Source organism: Dermatophagoides farinae, chromosome 1 (genome assembly GCF_024713945.1).
Source record: "Dermatophagoides farinae isolate YC_2012a chromosome 1, ASM2471394v1, whole genome shotgun sequence".
NCBI classification, from domain to species: Eukaryota; Metazoa; Arthropoda; class Arachnida; order Sarcoptiformes; family Pyroglyphidae; genus Dermatophagoides; species Dermatophagoides farinae.
This window is the reverse complement of record NC_134677.1, coordinates 8,127,469-8,143,951: the sequence shown is the minus strand read 5'-3', so window position 1 is coordinate 8,143,951 and position 16,483 is coordinate 8,127,469. Positions and strand designations below refer to the sequence as shown.

Sequence of the window (16,483 nt, the reverse complement as noted above, 5' to 3'; positions counted from 1 at the left end):
CGATAGCGCCATCTATTTTGTTAACCTGTTATTAATTTTAATTTTTTTTTTATTTCATAACAAATGTATTTCAACCAAAAAAAAAAACGTAAAACAAATAAATCGATTTTTCTTAGACAGACGAGATTAATAACTATAGTTGTAACTTGTTAAGAAGATTGCAATATTAAAGTGTCATCATTTTTTTTTTTGCTGTTATCTGATAGTGTTGCATCTTGATTGCATCAATCAATCAATCAATCATTTAATATTTGTTGTTTCATTCGATTAACGCCACCATCATTTGATGGTCTACAATATTTGTGTGTTTATTTTCGATCAATCATCGATAACCGAATTTTTTTTTTTTTTTGTTATTCATATTTTGAATAAATGGAAAAAAAGATTTTCCGTCCCGAATACAATCGATATATCGCGTCACTAGCAGCGTACATTTCTCGATTGTTTCGTTCATCACTCTCACTCTCTCTTGTTTCGAATATTTTTTTTTTTGTGTTGTATTTTAATGTCGTTTTATTATATGCTTTCTGCATTTTTTTGCAATTGATGATTCTACTCCTGACAGATACACAAACACACACAAAGATTGCAATTGCAATAACTATTGCTTAAAAAACCGTTGTTGCTTTTTAATATTTATAATCATCATCATCATCATCGTTTCTATTTCTATACGGCTGTTTTTCTTTTCTTTACAATAAAAATATTCCTGCGTTCTTTATCATCATCATCATCATTTTCTTCAATTTCGGCTTTTGAATCCATATATATTGAATCGAATGTGAAATGTGAATGTATGATGATGGGCCACCACAGTTTTAAAGAGTCGACTCTTTTAAGAAAAAAAAATTGTTGAGAAAACAACAACAAGAATCACGATAATAATAATAATTTTGTTATTTTGTTAACATATAAAAACGAAGAAGAAAAAAAAAGAAGAAGTGGAAAAATGACAACAACACCACGACTTTGGTAGTGGGGGCGAGAGATAGAGAACACCATTTTGATTTTTTTTTTATTCTTTTGTTTGCTCTAATTTACATAAAATTTTTTTTTTGTTTCATTTGTGTGACAGTAAAAGAACAACAAATGTGAAAAATTCTTCGATTCGTTGAAATTCCAAAAAAAAAAAAAATCAATTCAACCGGTCAATTTTTGATTGAATGTGAAAATATCTTGATGATGATCAACAACAACAACATTGTCATCATCACTGGATTATGTTGACATTTTTATTTGCATTTATTATTTATTTTCGTTTTCTTTCTTGATCTCATTGAACATATCATCTCGGATATTATTTTTTTCATCAATCATATAGAAAAAAAATTCATTCAACAACAATAATTTGAAATTATTCATCAAAAATCCAACAACAACAACATGGAAGCCGAATTTCATGATTACGAAAATAATGAAAAATGGCGAAAAATTTTCAAGGTTTGTATAATGACCATAATGATTGATAAAAAAAAAATTTTTTTCCTTTACACTTTATTTAGAATATGAATTCAATGTCGCAAATATTTTCAAGTAAAGAATCAAGAAAAATTGAGAATAAACCATTGAATCGTTATACTGATGTTGTACCATGTATGTGTTAATTAATTAATTAATTAATCAATCGATTGATTGAATAATAATGATATCAATTTTTTTTCTTTAGATGATAAGACTCGTGTCAAATTGGAAAGATATAATTTCAATTATATAAACGCAAGCCATGTAGCCGTACCATTAGCTAATCGTAGATATATACTTACACAGGCAAGTAAAATCAAATGAATGAATGAAATAAAACCAATTTCATTTTTTTCTTTAATTGAATTACTGAAATAGGGTCCCTTACCAAATACATCTGGTCATTTTTGGTTAATGGTTTGGGAACAAAAATCTAGAGCCATATTAATGCTTAATAATCTAATTGAATGCGGTAATATTAAATGCCATAAATATTGGCCCGATGGCCAAAACCGGAATGATGTTGATGAGCTATTTTTCGATGATGTTGGCCTAAAAGTTAAAGTCAAATCGGTGGAAAAATTTAATTTTTATATTCTAAGAACATTTATCCTAAGTGATTTACTGGTAAGTGTTTTTTTTCTTGAAATCAAATCAAATAATTATTCATGTCATTACAATTTTTCTCATTCATCATTTCATAATGAATGATTTTATAGACTGAAACTTCAAAAGAGATTTTACATTTTCATTATACATCATGGCCAGATTTTGATCTACCACGAAGTTGTGATTCATTTTTAGAATTTTTATCTGCCGTTAGGCAATCAGGGTGTTTGGATAATATCGATGAACAACATGGACCACCTGTAATTCATTGCAGTGCTGGTATCGGAAGATCAGGAACGTTTGTTTTGGTCGATTCATGTCTTGTCATGGTAATATTTATTTGAAAACTAGAAAAATCTTATTCTCTTTTTTTTGTTTTATTTGTTTATAGATAGAGAAAAATAAATGTCGAGATTCAATCAACATAATTGATGTATTATTAGATATTCGTACATATCGTATGGGTCTTATTCAAACATCTGATCAATTACGTTTCTCATTTATGGCCATAATTGAAGGCTCAAAACAAATGATCAACAACGACGAAATGAAGCATCCTATTCCACAACAACAGCAACAAAAACAACAGCCAACGAATAATATCAAAACTAATACATCATCAAATGTCAAAATCAAACGATCATTTGGTATTGTCGATGATAATGAAGACTATTCAGCCAATATTGACGATACTAACATTGTTTTTAATCATGATACAATCCTCTCGGATAACAATGTTATTAATGATTCATCTGATGATCAAGATGATGATGATTATGAAGAATTGATAAATGAAGAAGTTGTTGATGATAATGATGTTGATGATGATGATAATCAGAACGCTGTAAGAACTACTAACTCAACGCTTCCAAATAATGAGTTAAGCAGTAAAATCGATAATACTAATGATAAAAATCACAATGATATTGATGATGATGAAACACATGATGATGGGCTACTAATACGGCAAAGGAAAAAAGAACGTGAAGAAAAACGACGTAAAACAATGGAAACAATACAACGTATAAAACGAAAACAAAAAGAAATGGAAGAAAGGTTAATGTTTTATCAAAAAATTAATAAATATTTCAAAACATTTTCATTCTGTTTCGGTGTGGCCATCTGTATTGGGCTGGCTATCTATTTTAAAAAACAGAATGATGAAAATTTCTCTATCGTCGATAAATTATGATGATAATTCTGTCATTTCTTTTCCAACTATTCATATATTCATTTCTGGTGCCTTTTGTAAATATGTATCTTTTTATTTTTCTCAAAGGAACAACTACCAACAACAAAATTATACATTATTACTATTACTATGACGTATCATCATCATCATTTATAAATAGTTATCTTTTGTTTTGTTTTTTTTTCATCTTTAAATTCACTTTTTTGCTTTATAAATTTTTTCAAAAAAAAACAGAACAAAACAAGCAAACATCCATTCATTTTAATCTAATTTTTTTTTAATTTTCATTTCGAATGATGATTAAATGTTGAAGATGAACAAATATGCGAAAATTAACTTTTTTTTCATTTATTAACATTTTCTGCCTCTTTCTCTGTTGATCTATTTGGACAATTTCATTTACTTTTTTTTGCCAAAAGTTTATAATTTGAATTTTTTTTCTACTCATTTTATCCATTCTTTCTCTCTCTCTCTCTCTCTCTCTCTCTCTCTCTCTCTCTCTCTCTCTCTTTGAAATTAATAGAAAAAATTCAGGATCATCATCGTCACCAGTGATGAAAAAAATTCGACGATCAATTTAAACAAAACGATGGTCAACAACAGAATTGATATTTGGAATTCATTCGAATCGATTTTTTTTTTAGTTCAACCCCCTCCACTAAATTACAATAAAATAATTAGTGCCTTTGATCACAATCATATCACATCAACAGCATCCACTATATGAACAACATAATCTTGGCGAATCATCATTTATTTTTTCAAAACACTAATCGTCATATAATTTATACAAAATAAAAAACAATGACTCGTAATAAATTAATTATTTTCACATCACAATTGAAATTACACATTTGCATGTATGTCCATTTAACATGAAAGATTCATTCAGCCTCATTCGTAAAGCCATAGTAGTTGATTATTATGTGAAATTTTGTGAAATTCACATTTTGTTTCATTTTATAAATAAAAAAAATTTCTTACTGATTCATGATCAAAAATATTGATTAATTTTTTTTTTTAATTCGAACAAGTTTATGATTGCAGATTTTTTTGAAATTTTTTTTTTTACACACAGTCCGTACGATAGCGTCCTCTAGTAATGAATTTGTGAGTCATGCTCATCAATGATACGCATGTCGAACGTTTTTGTTTATAACATTTCGGACCAACCCATTTTTAATTTGACCAATTTGTACGATGCTAGTTGATTTACACAAAATTTAAAAGGCAAAACTTTTAAAAGCCAAGTATTATCAGAAGGGAATAATTCGTATGGATTTTTTTTAACACAAAAAATTGAATATTATTGTCCATTTCAAATGGCTAACGATTATCATCGAAATTCAATTTAAATCGATTAATTTTTGCAATTTCATCGTATAAACTATTATTGTTCCTGCGTATTGAAGGTATTGATCGTTAAATCACTTGCGACATTGGAAAGTTGTCCCGTGTGTGTGTTTGTCATTCAGTGATTTTCTTTCATTGGGTTGTCTGTAACCAGAATGGAAATAAGTATTCAGCCCAAAGCTATATACCCACACACACACCATGTGTTGTTGTTGGTCGGTCACGAACTTGAACAAAATTCATCCAAACAACAGGATAGGTACGCGCACTAAATAAAGCAGAAAATCTATCTGAAAACAAGGACATTGTGCATGTATTTTTGGGGTTCATTGTATGGTTTCTCTGGCTTTTCAGGTTCATTGTTTTGTCGTTCGAATCGAATTTATGTCTACCACTGGATCATAATAATTCAATTGGAAAATTATAACTAAAAATTAGGAAAACATTGAAAATTATCATTTTAATCATTTTAATTAAATTAAATTTCATTTTATAATTAAAACAAAAAAAAATCACGACTATCTGATTGAATTGTATGTTTGAAATATGGAATTAGGCCAAGATGTGTGTTATGCATTCGAATGAGATCAATTGTATTGACTATTTGAAACAGAAACAAAAAAAAACTAGATTAGAGAATCAGTCAATAAGAAAGAGAATCCAGAATTACAGACAGAAGATAGAGTTAGACCAAAGAAAATATTGTATATAGTTCAAGAATATTTTGTTTTTTGGGTGTGGATTTGAGTATTTGTTCTATTTGAGAAAGTTTGAGTATTCGATGTGTGTTTGTGTGTCTTTCGGCGTGGCACAAGATGAAATCCAATTGAATCGACAACTATTTTGAGACATAATAAACAGAAAAAAGTGGAATTTGTTTGACAGCCATTGGTTATTGCGGATGATCATAAATATGCGAATCTTTTTTCATTTCTCCTGTCCATGGCTAATTTTAATTAGAAATAGATCGACATTATTTTTCTCAGTGAAAAATCTTTAAATCGAAATTTGAGACAAACCTGCATATTTTCATCCAGTGGCATTGTAGCATATGCAGTCGGAAATATATTGCCTTGTTCGGTCATTATTAGTGGTTTGCCACTGACTTTATCAAAATCAGCATATCTTGGCGCCGTATTATATCCGGTAAATTGTTTGCTTGCACTCTCTAGGATAACTAGTGAAATTGAGGATAAAAGATTAAAAATGTCAATCTGTTGATTGAAATAACCGATGAACAATAACTTACGACTACTGGCAGCTGCTCGATGTTTCGCACGACGGACACAGACATATGCAATGACCATAATGATGACTACGATTACGAATGCAGTCAGTATTGGAATAGTGAATTCTGGTTGCATATAATATGGACTTTCATAGTAGTGGTTCATCAATTTTCCTTGGAAATTCAATCGTTCTGTTGAAATCAAAAAATCAGAATTTGGGTGAAATTTGAATAACAGAAAAAAAACGAAACAAACCTCCAATGGTTTTAGTGTTGACAATATTACTTGGATCAGAGAAACCGAAACGATTAACAGCCGTCACAAATATTCGATAATTAGTGCCACTTTCCAGATTGACCAATGTATGCGTATAGATTGGCATCGATGATTGTTCGATCGATGGAGCTGATGTTGCCAACGAACTAAATGGTATTTCATGCCATTTTGGTTCACCTTCCTTTTGATATTGTAACGTATAGCTAATGATTGAGGTAATCGAATTCCGATTATCTCGTTGATGCCATCTTAAGGAAATTGAATTTGTCGTGGTTTCCGTTGCAATTAGGTGTTGCGCAGGTGGTAGATCACCATCAAGTGTACGTGCCAGCAATACATGAGATTGTGGTCCACTACCGGCCATATTATAGGCTTTGATAACGATTTCATACTCCGTACCACGTGATAGGTCGCGTAGAAAATATTCATAAACTTCACTTTCGATTTGATTGGCTTCTGTGTATTTGGAATCAATGGATTTCAATGTATAAGCTGTATTTGTATCGTCGGCTTTTCGGAAACCAACATAATAACCTTTGATCAGGCCATTCCAGAATTCTTTTGGTGGTGCACGCCATGTAATCCGAATTGTAGTCGGTCCTTTTGGTTCGACATTTATATCATTCGGTGGTGCACTTGGTTCCTCTTCACCAGTAAAAAATGGCACCGTTTCCGATGGTTGACTACGTCCAACCTCGTTTTCGGCAATAACGGACAACTCATAGGACAATCCAGGATTGAGATTTTTGATCAAATACGATGTCTGCGAACTGCTAACATTTACTTCATGCAATCGATGCGGAGCACTTTGTCGACGCCAATAATGTATAAGATATCGGATGACAGGTGAATTACCATTCTGAGGATGACGCCATGAAACACTGGCTGAACGTGACCATACTTCATTGATTTTAACGTTAACCGGTGAACTTGGTTCTTCTACCACTGATAATTTTATGGTTCGATCATCACGACCATGCTCATTTTCAGCGTCGCATTTATATATTGCGCCATCACTTTTCTGCACCGGTCGAATTGATAGTTCAGAAATGACACCTTGACTGGTGGAGAAATCCGTCATTTCATAATGATGACTCAACCGGTCCAATTTAATTCCATCTTTTGTCCAACGTATTGTGATCGGTCGATCACCGGTAGCGTTGCATTTCATGACAATTATATCGCCTTTTTTCGCTTGTAATGAACTGTATTTTTCATCAAATCTCGCCGGTACTTCAAATCATCAATTAAAATCACTGAAAATCTTTGGACGAATTCGCTTACCATTATAAGAGATGGTGATACTTTTCCGTAATGCCTCACCGATGCCATTATCAGCCACACATTCGAAAGTCAATGTTTGTCGACCATTTTTTTCATTTTTGATCAATTTACTCAGATCCAGAATTTCATTTTCGATCGTTTTACCTGACGGTGTAATCCAATTGATTTTCGGTTTCGGTAGACCATCGGCCAAACATTCCACGGAATATTCTTCACCCATACGTAGATTCACGTCTTTCGGCTCTTTGATCCAGCTAGGTGGAACTGGAAAAAAATAAATTCAAATTGATAATTTGAAAAATGTTAGTTAATCTCGACAACAAAACATTCGAAAAGCAATCGTGGCACTGTTCTTGATCATTAGACACCTTGAACACTCAGATATGAACTTTGGCTATCAAAACCGCCTTGATTATGGACTGAACAAGTATAATTTCCCGAATCATCAGATATTAGATTTTCAATCAATAAAATAGACAAGAGATTATCTTTTCGGATCTGCACATGGTCGTTTTCGGGGATTTCACGGCCATTTTTCATCCAATTAAATGAAAACGGTGAATCACCGAGAATAGGCAGACAATTCAAAAATAAACGAGAGCCTTGTACTTGTGTTTGAAAAGAACTCCATGTATTCAATACAACAGGATTCTGGTGAGAAATTGAAATTAGTAAAAAAACCCAAATGTTTCGCAATGAAAACATGTTTGTCAACAGTGAAATATTTCAATGGTCAAGAATGTATTTGTCATCATTGTTAGGTTATAAAAGATGAAAAATCCATAAAAAAAAATTTTCAACAAATAGCGCCACGATTTGAGTGAGGAACAAATGATCAAATCAAACCAAACCTTTAACCAAAATATTGGTGGCAATCGAATCTTGACCATATTGATTTTTCGCATGACATTCATATTTCCCACTATCACTTGTTTGAACATTTGATAGAGAAAGCTGTGAGATTCGATCTTGATTATCAATTTTTAGATTTAATCGTTCCATAACTTTTTCGCCATTTCGATACCAATCGAAAAAAATTGGTTTCGAACCACTTATCAACACACACGTTAATGGATAGGTCATATTTTCAATCAATTCATGTAGGTCACCATTAAATGACATCAATTTCGGTGGACCAGAAATGGCGATTGAAATTATGGAGAAAAATGTGAAAAATTTCAAGAAAAACATTTTCGTCATTCAACGATAAACATGTGTTATGATTGAAAGATTTCAAAGACTGAAAATTTACTACCGAAAATGTAGAAATTGGAATAGCCAAATAAATTTAAAATAAGCAACATTAGCGCCGACTTTTAACCATGAACTCAACATAGTTTCATCGATATGATTTTTTCTCCGTCAAACCTTTTATAACAAGTTGTGTGGATGTCGATGTACTTCCATGAGGATTTTTAGCGATACATTCATAAATCCCCGAATCAGTGATGGCTAAATTTTTTATGGATAGCAAAGAATAAAGAATAGTATTATCGATACGAATATTTCCGTTTGTCGATAATTTATGGCCATCTTTCATCCATTCAAAAAACACCGAAGAACCAGATGCTAAACTGCAGACTACAGTAAAAGTGGATTTATCCACAAGTTCTAAGCGTTTTTGTAGTGGAACCAATTTGGGCTCATCTAATGAGAGAGAAAAAAAGTTTAGAAATTTTTTTTTTTTTGAAAAAATAAATATCAACAAACCTGCGATGACGAAATTTAAGGTAAAACACAAGAAAATAGCTGAAAACAACATTTTGAACAACACTACTGGAATGGATTCAAACGAATGAAACACAATGATGACAAACACGAAAAAAATTAGTGTGAAAAAATCGACAAATTCAAGCAGATAGCGCCAACTTTTAACCACGAATAAAAACTCAATGAAACAGAAAAAATGAACCTTTTACATTCAGTCGAAAAATCATGCTATCAGTTCCGTAAGCATTACGGACTTGGCATGCATAACGGCCAGAATCATTTTTGTTGGTTGTTTGAATTTTTAATAACGAAAATTGTTGATTAATTTCAATTTTCAAATTGCTGGTTTCACGAAGTGGTTGTTCATCTTTAAGCCAGGTGAAAAATACGGGTTCAGAACCAGATATTACAGTACAGCTAATCAGATGAAAAGTATGAGCAATCGGTTCAGCATCAACGATGACATTTTTATTGATTTTAGGTGGATCTACAAAATTTTAAAATTGGAAAAAAATTAATTTCAAGTTTCGCAAATTCATTAATCGAAAATGAACATTACCTTGAGCAAGTCCACGAGAGATGAAAAAGCTGAACAAAATAAATATTCGAAACATTATCGAAAAATTGGTAAAAACACCTCCGATGTTTCACAATAGATTTTTTTTTGCAATGAAATAACGAATGAAACACAGTAAAAAAGTAATTCTTTTCAACAACAAATCTAGCGACACGTTTTGTTCAAATTTATGACTATTTCTTGTAGTAGTCACCTTTAACTTGAAGCATCGACCATTGTGAATCGATACCGAAACGATTCTGTACCGTACAGGAGTAATTTCCTGCATCATCAATTTTAATATTTTTGATATTAATCATTGAAAAATCATCATCAACATCAATTTTGATACGTGAATCCGACGATTGTGAAATAGAGTGGCCATTTTTCGTCCAAAAAAATTTCAATGGCGATATTCCATTCATTTTGTTACACATTAAAACAAATCGAGAATTCATGGGTTGTGAGTATAAATTTTTAAATTCAACCAAACGAGGAGCATCTATTTTTTACGGGGAAAAATTGGAAAAGTCACACAAAATCAATTTAAAATAACTGAAAAGCTTACCATTAGCGATCACAAAGTTTTGATTTGCTAAAAGCAAATCAAAAACAACCAAAATGAATGGCCAAAACATTTTTAAAACACAAACACAAAAATCATCAGAAGAGACAAATAAACCGATTGATGTGAAATGTGCAAAGGAATTGCCATTGATTTTTTCCGAACAAAAAAAAATTTATCAATCAAACAAATTGTGATGATATAAGCGCAACCTTTTGGTGGAAAAAGAATGAAACGGCTACAATCATAATCTCTTGTGTTTTTGGGTCAAACAAAAAAAAATTGTTTCCGGTTCTCTCATTTCCGAAAACAATGTTATTTGATCAACCACGCAATTAATGATTGAAATAAAATTGAGAAAAAATCATTAGAATCGATAGAGTGTGACAAGTAATGTAATCATCATCATTGTATTATAATTGCAAACCTTTAACATCAAATTGTGACCATTGTGAATCTAGGCCAAATGCATTGGTCACTACACATGAATAGTTTCCCGAATCCGAAATGGAAACATCATTAACGGTTAGTTGAGTGAATGAACTCTTTTTTTCAATCGAATAACGATCCATATCAAAACGATGTGAATCTTTCTCAATATCATGGCCATCTTTTAACCATCTGAATATTAATGGTTTTGATCCTTTAATGGAATTACAAATGAGCACAAGCAATGAACCAGCTGGTTGAATTAGATAATTTGATTGTGATTTTAAAAGTTCAGGCCGATCTTGATTAGCGAAAACCAAAGTAAAAATGAATACAAAAATAATCGGAAAAAAATTGACGAAAACTGAAGCCATGGTTCAAACACAACGAATCACAATCAACGAATGGACAATGAATGAATACAAATACACAAATCTAGAATCATTGATTTGGCTTCTTTTTCTTTTTGTAACCAAAGAAATTGAGCGCCATCAATGAGCCTATAAGCTCATCAATAATGATGAAGAGACACACATTCATCAGTGAAATGTGCAATTTCCGTTTCGTTGGAGAATGTTTCAAATGTAACTAAAAAAAAAAATAAATAAATAACCAATCGCAAACCTTGAACAAATAATTCGGTCGAAGTTGAATCCATACCATATTGATTCTGTGCCGTACACGTATACCTTCCAGAATCATTACGTTTTATCTCTTTCAATATCATCATTGAAGAATGGCTACTTTGATCCATTTGAAATTGTTGGTTCGGAAATTTTATGACCATTTTTTGACCAATAAAACATGACTGGCTTTATGCCTGAAACAAGATTACAAGCCAATGTATGATCAAAATTTTCCTGCAATTCAATACGTTTTGGTAGATCAAGTAATTTTGGTAATGAATAGCCTGATTTTAATGATCGAAATTAAATTGAAAAATACTCAGAAGAAGTAATTTAACAAAGAAAGACAAATTTACTTGTTTCAATCGAATTCGGTGATAATAAAAACAAAATAACGACACTGATGATAATAAAATTTGAAAATGATGCCATTGTTTTTCAATTATTCGATGGAACGAATGAATGCAATCACTTTTCTCTACAACTGAATCACACGATTCAACAATGAGGAAAAAAATCAACATCTGAATAAAAATTTCAAAAATCTGGCATTACGAGCGCCATCCGTATATCCGAATAACAAAAAAAAAATGATACCTTTAACTTGAAGCAATGTCCATTGAACATCGATACCGAATGGATTGCTGACTACACAGGAATAATTTCCTGAATCATTCGGTTTTAATTCCTGTATCATTAACACAGAAAACGAAGGTTTATTTTCGATTGATACATGATGATGATGATTTTCACGTTCAATTTCAATGTTATCTCGGAACCATTTGAATGTAATCGGGCGGGAACCAGCGAAAATTGGACACATTAAATTCAACACTGAGCCTTGTGGTTGGCTCATATGTGTTGAAACTATTTTGGAAATGATTGGTGGACCATTTGATGATGATGCACCAATAGTGGTGATATAAATTGAAAAACACAAAATAAAAAATGTCAAAACACAATTCATTTTGGCACAATTCTTGATTGGAATCTCAATATGACGAGTGAGAGAGAAAGAGAAAAAAAATAAACTGAAATCAAGTTAGGATAGAAAAATTCAAATTGAACACATCAAAAGCGCCAACTATTGGTTTGTGTTGAATACGATGATGAAATATTTCAACACTTGATGGTTGGAAGATTTTTTTTAAAAATCAACCACCGCCATTATCAAAGCATACAAACCTTGTATAATGAGCTTAGTGCTAGTAGTATCAATGCCTTCAACGTTTTTTACACGACATGTATAAGTTGCCATATCGTTTATGGTCAAACGTTTAAATGTTAATGTTGACCATGTTTCAAAATGGTCAATTTTATATTCCGACGAATGGCCAGTGGCTACGAGTGGATGATTATCTTTTAGCCATTCAAAGAATATTGGTTTCGATTCCGATATGGCAAGACATTGAAGTATATATGAAAAATTTTCTCTAAGTTGAATTTCCGATGGCAATTTCATTACCGATGGTTTAGCTAGCGGGAAAAAAAATTTTTTGAATATCAACCAATGAAATTCAACAGACAAAAATCATTTAAATTACCCGAATCAATAGATATGAAAAATGGTAAAAATAGAAAACAAAACAAACAAATTCTTATGGCCATCATTACAATCAATTGAGAATGGACAATATCAAGTCACAAATATCAACACACACACAGTGTGTGCATGCAAGAAAAATGTTGATCAAAGAAATGTTTCAATTTTTCAAAAACAATCAAAAAACACTGCAGAATTAGCGCCATATTTCGGCCAAATAATCAAATCAAAATTTTATGATGATTCAATTCAATGTAATGCAAACCTGTTACATCTAGATGAAAGAAAAGTTTATCGAAACCAAATTGATTGGTTACAATGCATGAATAATTGCCAATGTCTTCGACATTAATGTCGTACAATGTTAGAAATGAATAGATATCTTTCGATTCAATTCTAGATCGTTTATGATCTCGTAGTTCGACATTATTTCTATGCCATTGGAATCGGAAAGGTTTCGTTCCTTTTGCTACATTACAATTGAACACTATGTTTGATCCTTTCACTGAATTAAATCGATCAAGTTGTTTCAACAATAATGGTGATTCTAGGTGATAAATATAAATGAGAAAAATCAATTCAAGTCAAATGAATTAAATCAATTTAAACTTACCATTTGCTTCAATAAATATCGTTTCGAATATTAACAAAATGATGATTTGAATACACCACTTAAAAAACTGACAAAACATTTTGAAAAAAATGCCTTATGATTATTTGTGATGAACAGACAGAGAGACAGTGAAAACACTCAATCGATGGTTAATTTAGATATTAAAAAAAATTAATGATTCAAAACTGAATCAATAGCGCCGCGTTTTGGCCGAAAACATGATCAAAAACAGACAAACTACCTTTCACCTGGAGCCATGTCCATTGAATATCGAAGCCGAATGGATTGCTGACAACACAGGAATAATTTCCATAATCAGAAGCTTTCAATTGTGAAATGGTTAAAAATGATAGAAAATTATCCGTTTTAATCTGATATGATAAATCCGGATTCGTATGTCGAAGTAATTCTTGTTCATTTTTAAACCATTTGAACGATAATGGCATTGAACCACTGATAACCGAACAAGGAATTGTCAATACTGATCCTTCAGATTGACTCAATTCTGTTGGAAATGATTTAGAAGTTTGAGGTGCATCTAAAGGGAAAAACAAGTGATTTTCATCAGAAACGTAAAACCGGAAAAAATTGTCCAACCTTTTGATGCAAAAATAACCGTAAATGAAATACAGAAAAATAGCAACGATTTAAACATTGTGAATGTTTTCAAACATCTCACAATACGACAAAAACAAAATGATAATCAACTCAAGCCTTGGAGAGAATCGAAGATAACCAGAAAAAAATAATGCATTAAAAGGGCCACCTATTGGTCAAGTAAATCACGATTATAATAAATAGAAAATCAAACCTTGTATGATAAGCTTGGTTGTAATCGAATCAGAACCATAAACATTTCTGGCATTACAAGTATAAGTTCCGGTATCATTTGAATCAAGACGTTTGAATACAATCGATGACAGTGTATCATAATTATCGATTTTGTACTCGGTCGACGATAATTTTTGATGATCATCCTTGTACCATTCAAAGAAAATTGGTGTCGATCCGGATAAAATGGAACACGGTAATATGTACGATGCATTTGCCCAAAGTTTGATTTCTGATGCAGGAAATTTACTCAAATTGGGCTTTGCTAAAATCATCAAAAAATGACCATTTAGAAATTGTCACTGGATAAATTCAAATGAATTACCGGCATCAATTGAATGGAAATAAAAAGTTGAAAAAATCAACGTTATTAAAATTATCATAGCCATAATGTCAAGAACAATGTGTGTTCATACTCTTAAACTCAAATATACATTTCATGGACAGAATTATTTTATGCAAAAATAAAAAAAAATTCCATGACCCTCAAAATGGAAGAATTAGCGCCATATATTGGCCGATAACAAACATTGAATAAATTGTTCAAACCTGTGACGGTTAGTTGAATCCACAATTTGTCGAATCCGAATTTATTGGTAACAACACAAGAATAATTTCCCACATCATTGGAATCGATATTTCTCAGTGTAAAAAAAGAGAAAATATCTTTGTTTTCAATTGTCGATCGTCCAGTATTGTATAATTCAACACCATTCTTCAACCATTGGAACCGTAATGGTTTACTGCCTTTGGCAACATTACAATTCAACACAAGGTCTGAACCTTTGGTTTGTTCATGTTTATTTTGTGGATAAAGTTTAACGAGAACCGGAGATTCTAGAATCGAAAAAATGAATTAATTGAGGCTTAAAACACATGAACAAATAGACTTACCATCGCTGTTAGCAGATGAAATCAAAATGATTAAAGCGAAAAACTTGAAAATCAAATTCAACATTTTCACAAGCAAATTTCGTGTGATCGAACATTGAATGTGAATAAAACAATCGAAAAAAACATTTTCGACAGGAAAATCAAAATCAAAATTTCAATATTTAGCGCCACATTTTGGTGGAAATTATTAGTTTCAAATCTTGACCCTAATTGTACACCATGATGATTAAATTAAAAGCAAACCTTGTATGACAAGTTTTGTTGTAATCGAGTCGGATCCATGAACATTTCTGGCATTACAGGTATAGCTGCCTGTATCGTTTGGATTCAAACTTTTGAATACAAGTGATGTCATTGTATCATAATTATCGATTTTGTACTCGGTCGACGATAGCTTCTTATGATCATCTTTGTACCATTCGAAGAATATTGGTTTTGATCCAGATAAAATGGAACACGGTAATATGTACGATGCATCAGCCCAAAGTTTGACTTCGGATGTAGGAAATTTATTCAAATTGGGCTTTGCTAAAATCAAAAATAGTTATTAAAGAGAAACAATTCCAGACAAGTCTCACTAAATTACCAGCATCGACTGAATGAAAATGGAAAATTGGAAAAATCACCAATAATAAAATCATAATAGCCATGACGTTCAACAACAACAACTCATGTTCAACAACAAGAAAAGCAATAGTTCAATCAAACCATTTCAATCGAAAAAATTTTAAAAACCAGTGGATAATGGCAATATTAGCGCTACCTTTTGGCCCACAAAAAACATTGAAAAAAATTATTCAAACCTGTGACGGTTAGTTGAATCCAAAGTTTATCGAAACCGAATTTATTGGTGACAACACAGGAATAATTCCCACCATCACTTGAGTCAATATTTCTTAATGTGTAGAGGGAAAAAATATCTTTAGTTTCGATTGTCGATCGTCCAGTATTGGATAATTCAACACCATTTTTGAACCATTGGAACCGAAATGGTTTACTGCCTTTGGCAACATTACAAGTCAACACAAGATCTGAACCTTTGGTTTGTTCATGTCGAGTTTGTGAATAAAATTAACGAGAACCGGAGATTCTAGAATTGAAAAAAATTGAATTAATTCAAGATGAAAATGATTGACAAATAGACTTACCATCACTGTGAACAGATGAAATCTGCAATAAAATCCAGATAAACAAAACAATAAATTTGAAAACCAAACTCAACATTTTGAATGAATTTCGTGTGATCAGAACAAATGTAAAGCCAGTATTTTGATCGTAATCAAAAGGAAAATTTCAAAACCAAGATTTCGAA

At 31.6% G+C, this 16,483-nt stretch overlaps 2 protein-coding genes across 20 annotated transcripts; one reads left to right on the top strand and one right to left on the bottom strand.

The window, feature by feature from the left end:
- The first annotated feature begins 272 nt into the window (after positions 1-272).
- Positions 273-4,263, top strand: Ptp61F (Protein tyrosine phosphatase 61F). 4 transcript variants are annotated; one of them, XM_075730224.1, is made up of 7 exons: positions 273-1,440; positions 1,503-1,593; positions 1,667-1,767; positions 1,840-2,088; positions 2,181-2,399; positions 2,462-3,126; positions 3,786-4,263. In XM_075730224.1, the coding sequence occupies exons 1-7, from the start codon at positions 1,384-1,386 to the stop codon at positions 3,841-3,843; spliced, it is 1,440 nt and encodes a 479-aa protein (XP_075586339.1). In that variant the 5' UTR covers positions 273-1,383; the 3' UTR covers positions 3,844-4,263. The 4 variants fall into 4 exon arrangements, with proteins under 4 accessions (XP_075586339.1, XP_075586333.1, XP_046910795.2 ...); XM_075730218.1 differs by lacking the exon at positions 3,786-4,263 and having other exon boundaries at positions 273-972; positions 1,076-1,440; positions 2,462-3,389; XM_047054839.2 differs by lacking the exon at positions 3,786-4,263 and having other exon boundaries at positions 2,462-3,389.
- Positions 4,264-5,056: 793 nt separating this feature from the next.
- LOC124492675 (cell adhesion molecule Dscam1-like) lies at positions 5,057-16,428 on the bottom strand. 16 transcript variants are annotated; one of them, XM_075730114.1, is made up of 7 exons: positions 16,320-16,428; positions 15,975-16,261; positions 7,405-7,668; positions 6,100-7,353; positions 5,865-6,035; positions 5,635-5,792; positions 5,057-5,561 (listed from the first exon to the last, which is right to left on the bottom strand). In XM_075730114.1, the coding sequence occupies exons 3-7, from the start codon at positions 7,622-7,624 to the stop codon at positions 5,508-5,510; spliced, it is 1,857 nt and encodes a 618-aa protein (XP_075586229.1). In that variant the 5' UTR covers positions 7,625-7,668; positions 15,975-16,261; positions 16,320-16,428; the 3' UTR covers positions 5,057-5,507. The 16 variants fall into 16 exon arrangements, with proteins under 16 accessions (XP_075586229.1, XP_075586181.1, XP_075586205.1 ...); XM_075730066.1 differs by lacking the exon at positions 15,975-16,261 and adding an exon at positions 14,827-15,114 and having other exon boundaries at positions 16,320-16,400; XM_075730090.1 differs by lacking the exons at positions 15,975-16,261; positions 16,320-16,428 and adding exons at positions 15,415-15,699; positions 15,758-15,849.
- Positions 16,429-16,483: the final 55 nt, after the last annotated feature.

Coding starts and splice junctions, on each gene's coding strand:
- Ptp61F (XM_075730218.1), top strand. CDS start 1,384: ATGGAAGCCGAATTTCATGATTACGAAAATAATGAAAAATGGCGAAAA. Junction 1,768..1,839: donor GTAGATATATACTTACACAG/GCAAGTAAAATC, acceptor TTACTGAAATAG/GGTCCCTTACCAAATACATC. Junction 2,089..2,180: donor TTATCCTAAGTGATTTACTG/GTAAGTGTTTTT, acceptor ATGATTTTATAG/ACTGAAACTTCAAAAGAGAT.
- LOC124492675 (XM_075730057.1), bottom strand. CDS start 11,038: ATGGCTTCAGTTTTCGTCAATTTTTTTCCGATTATTTTTGTATTCATT. Junction 7,354..7,404: donor TATCACCATCTCTTATAATG/GTAAGCGAATTC, acceptor GATGATTTGAAG/TACCGGCGAGATTTGATGAA. Junction 6,036..6,099: donor CAACACTAAAACCATTGGAG/GTTTGTTTCGTT, acceptor TGATTTCAACAG/AACGATTGAATTTCCAAGGA.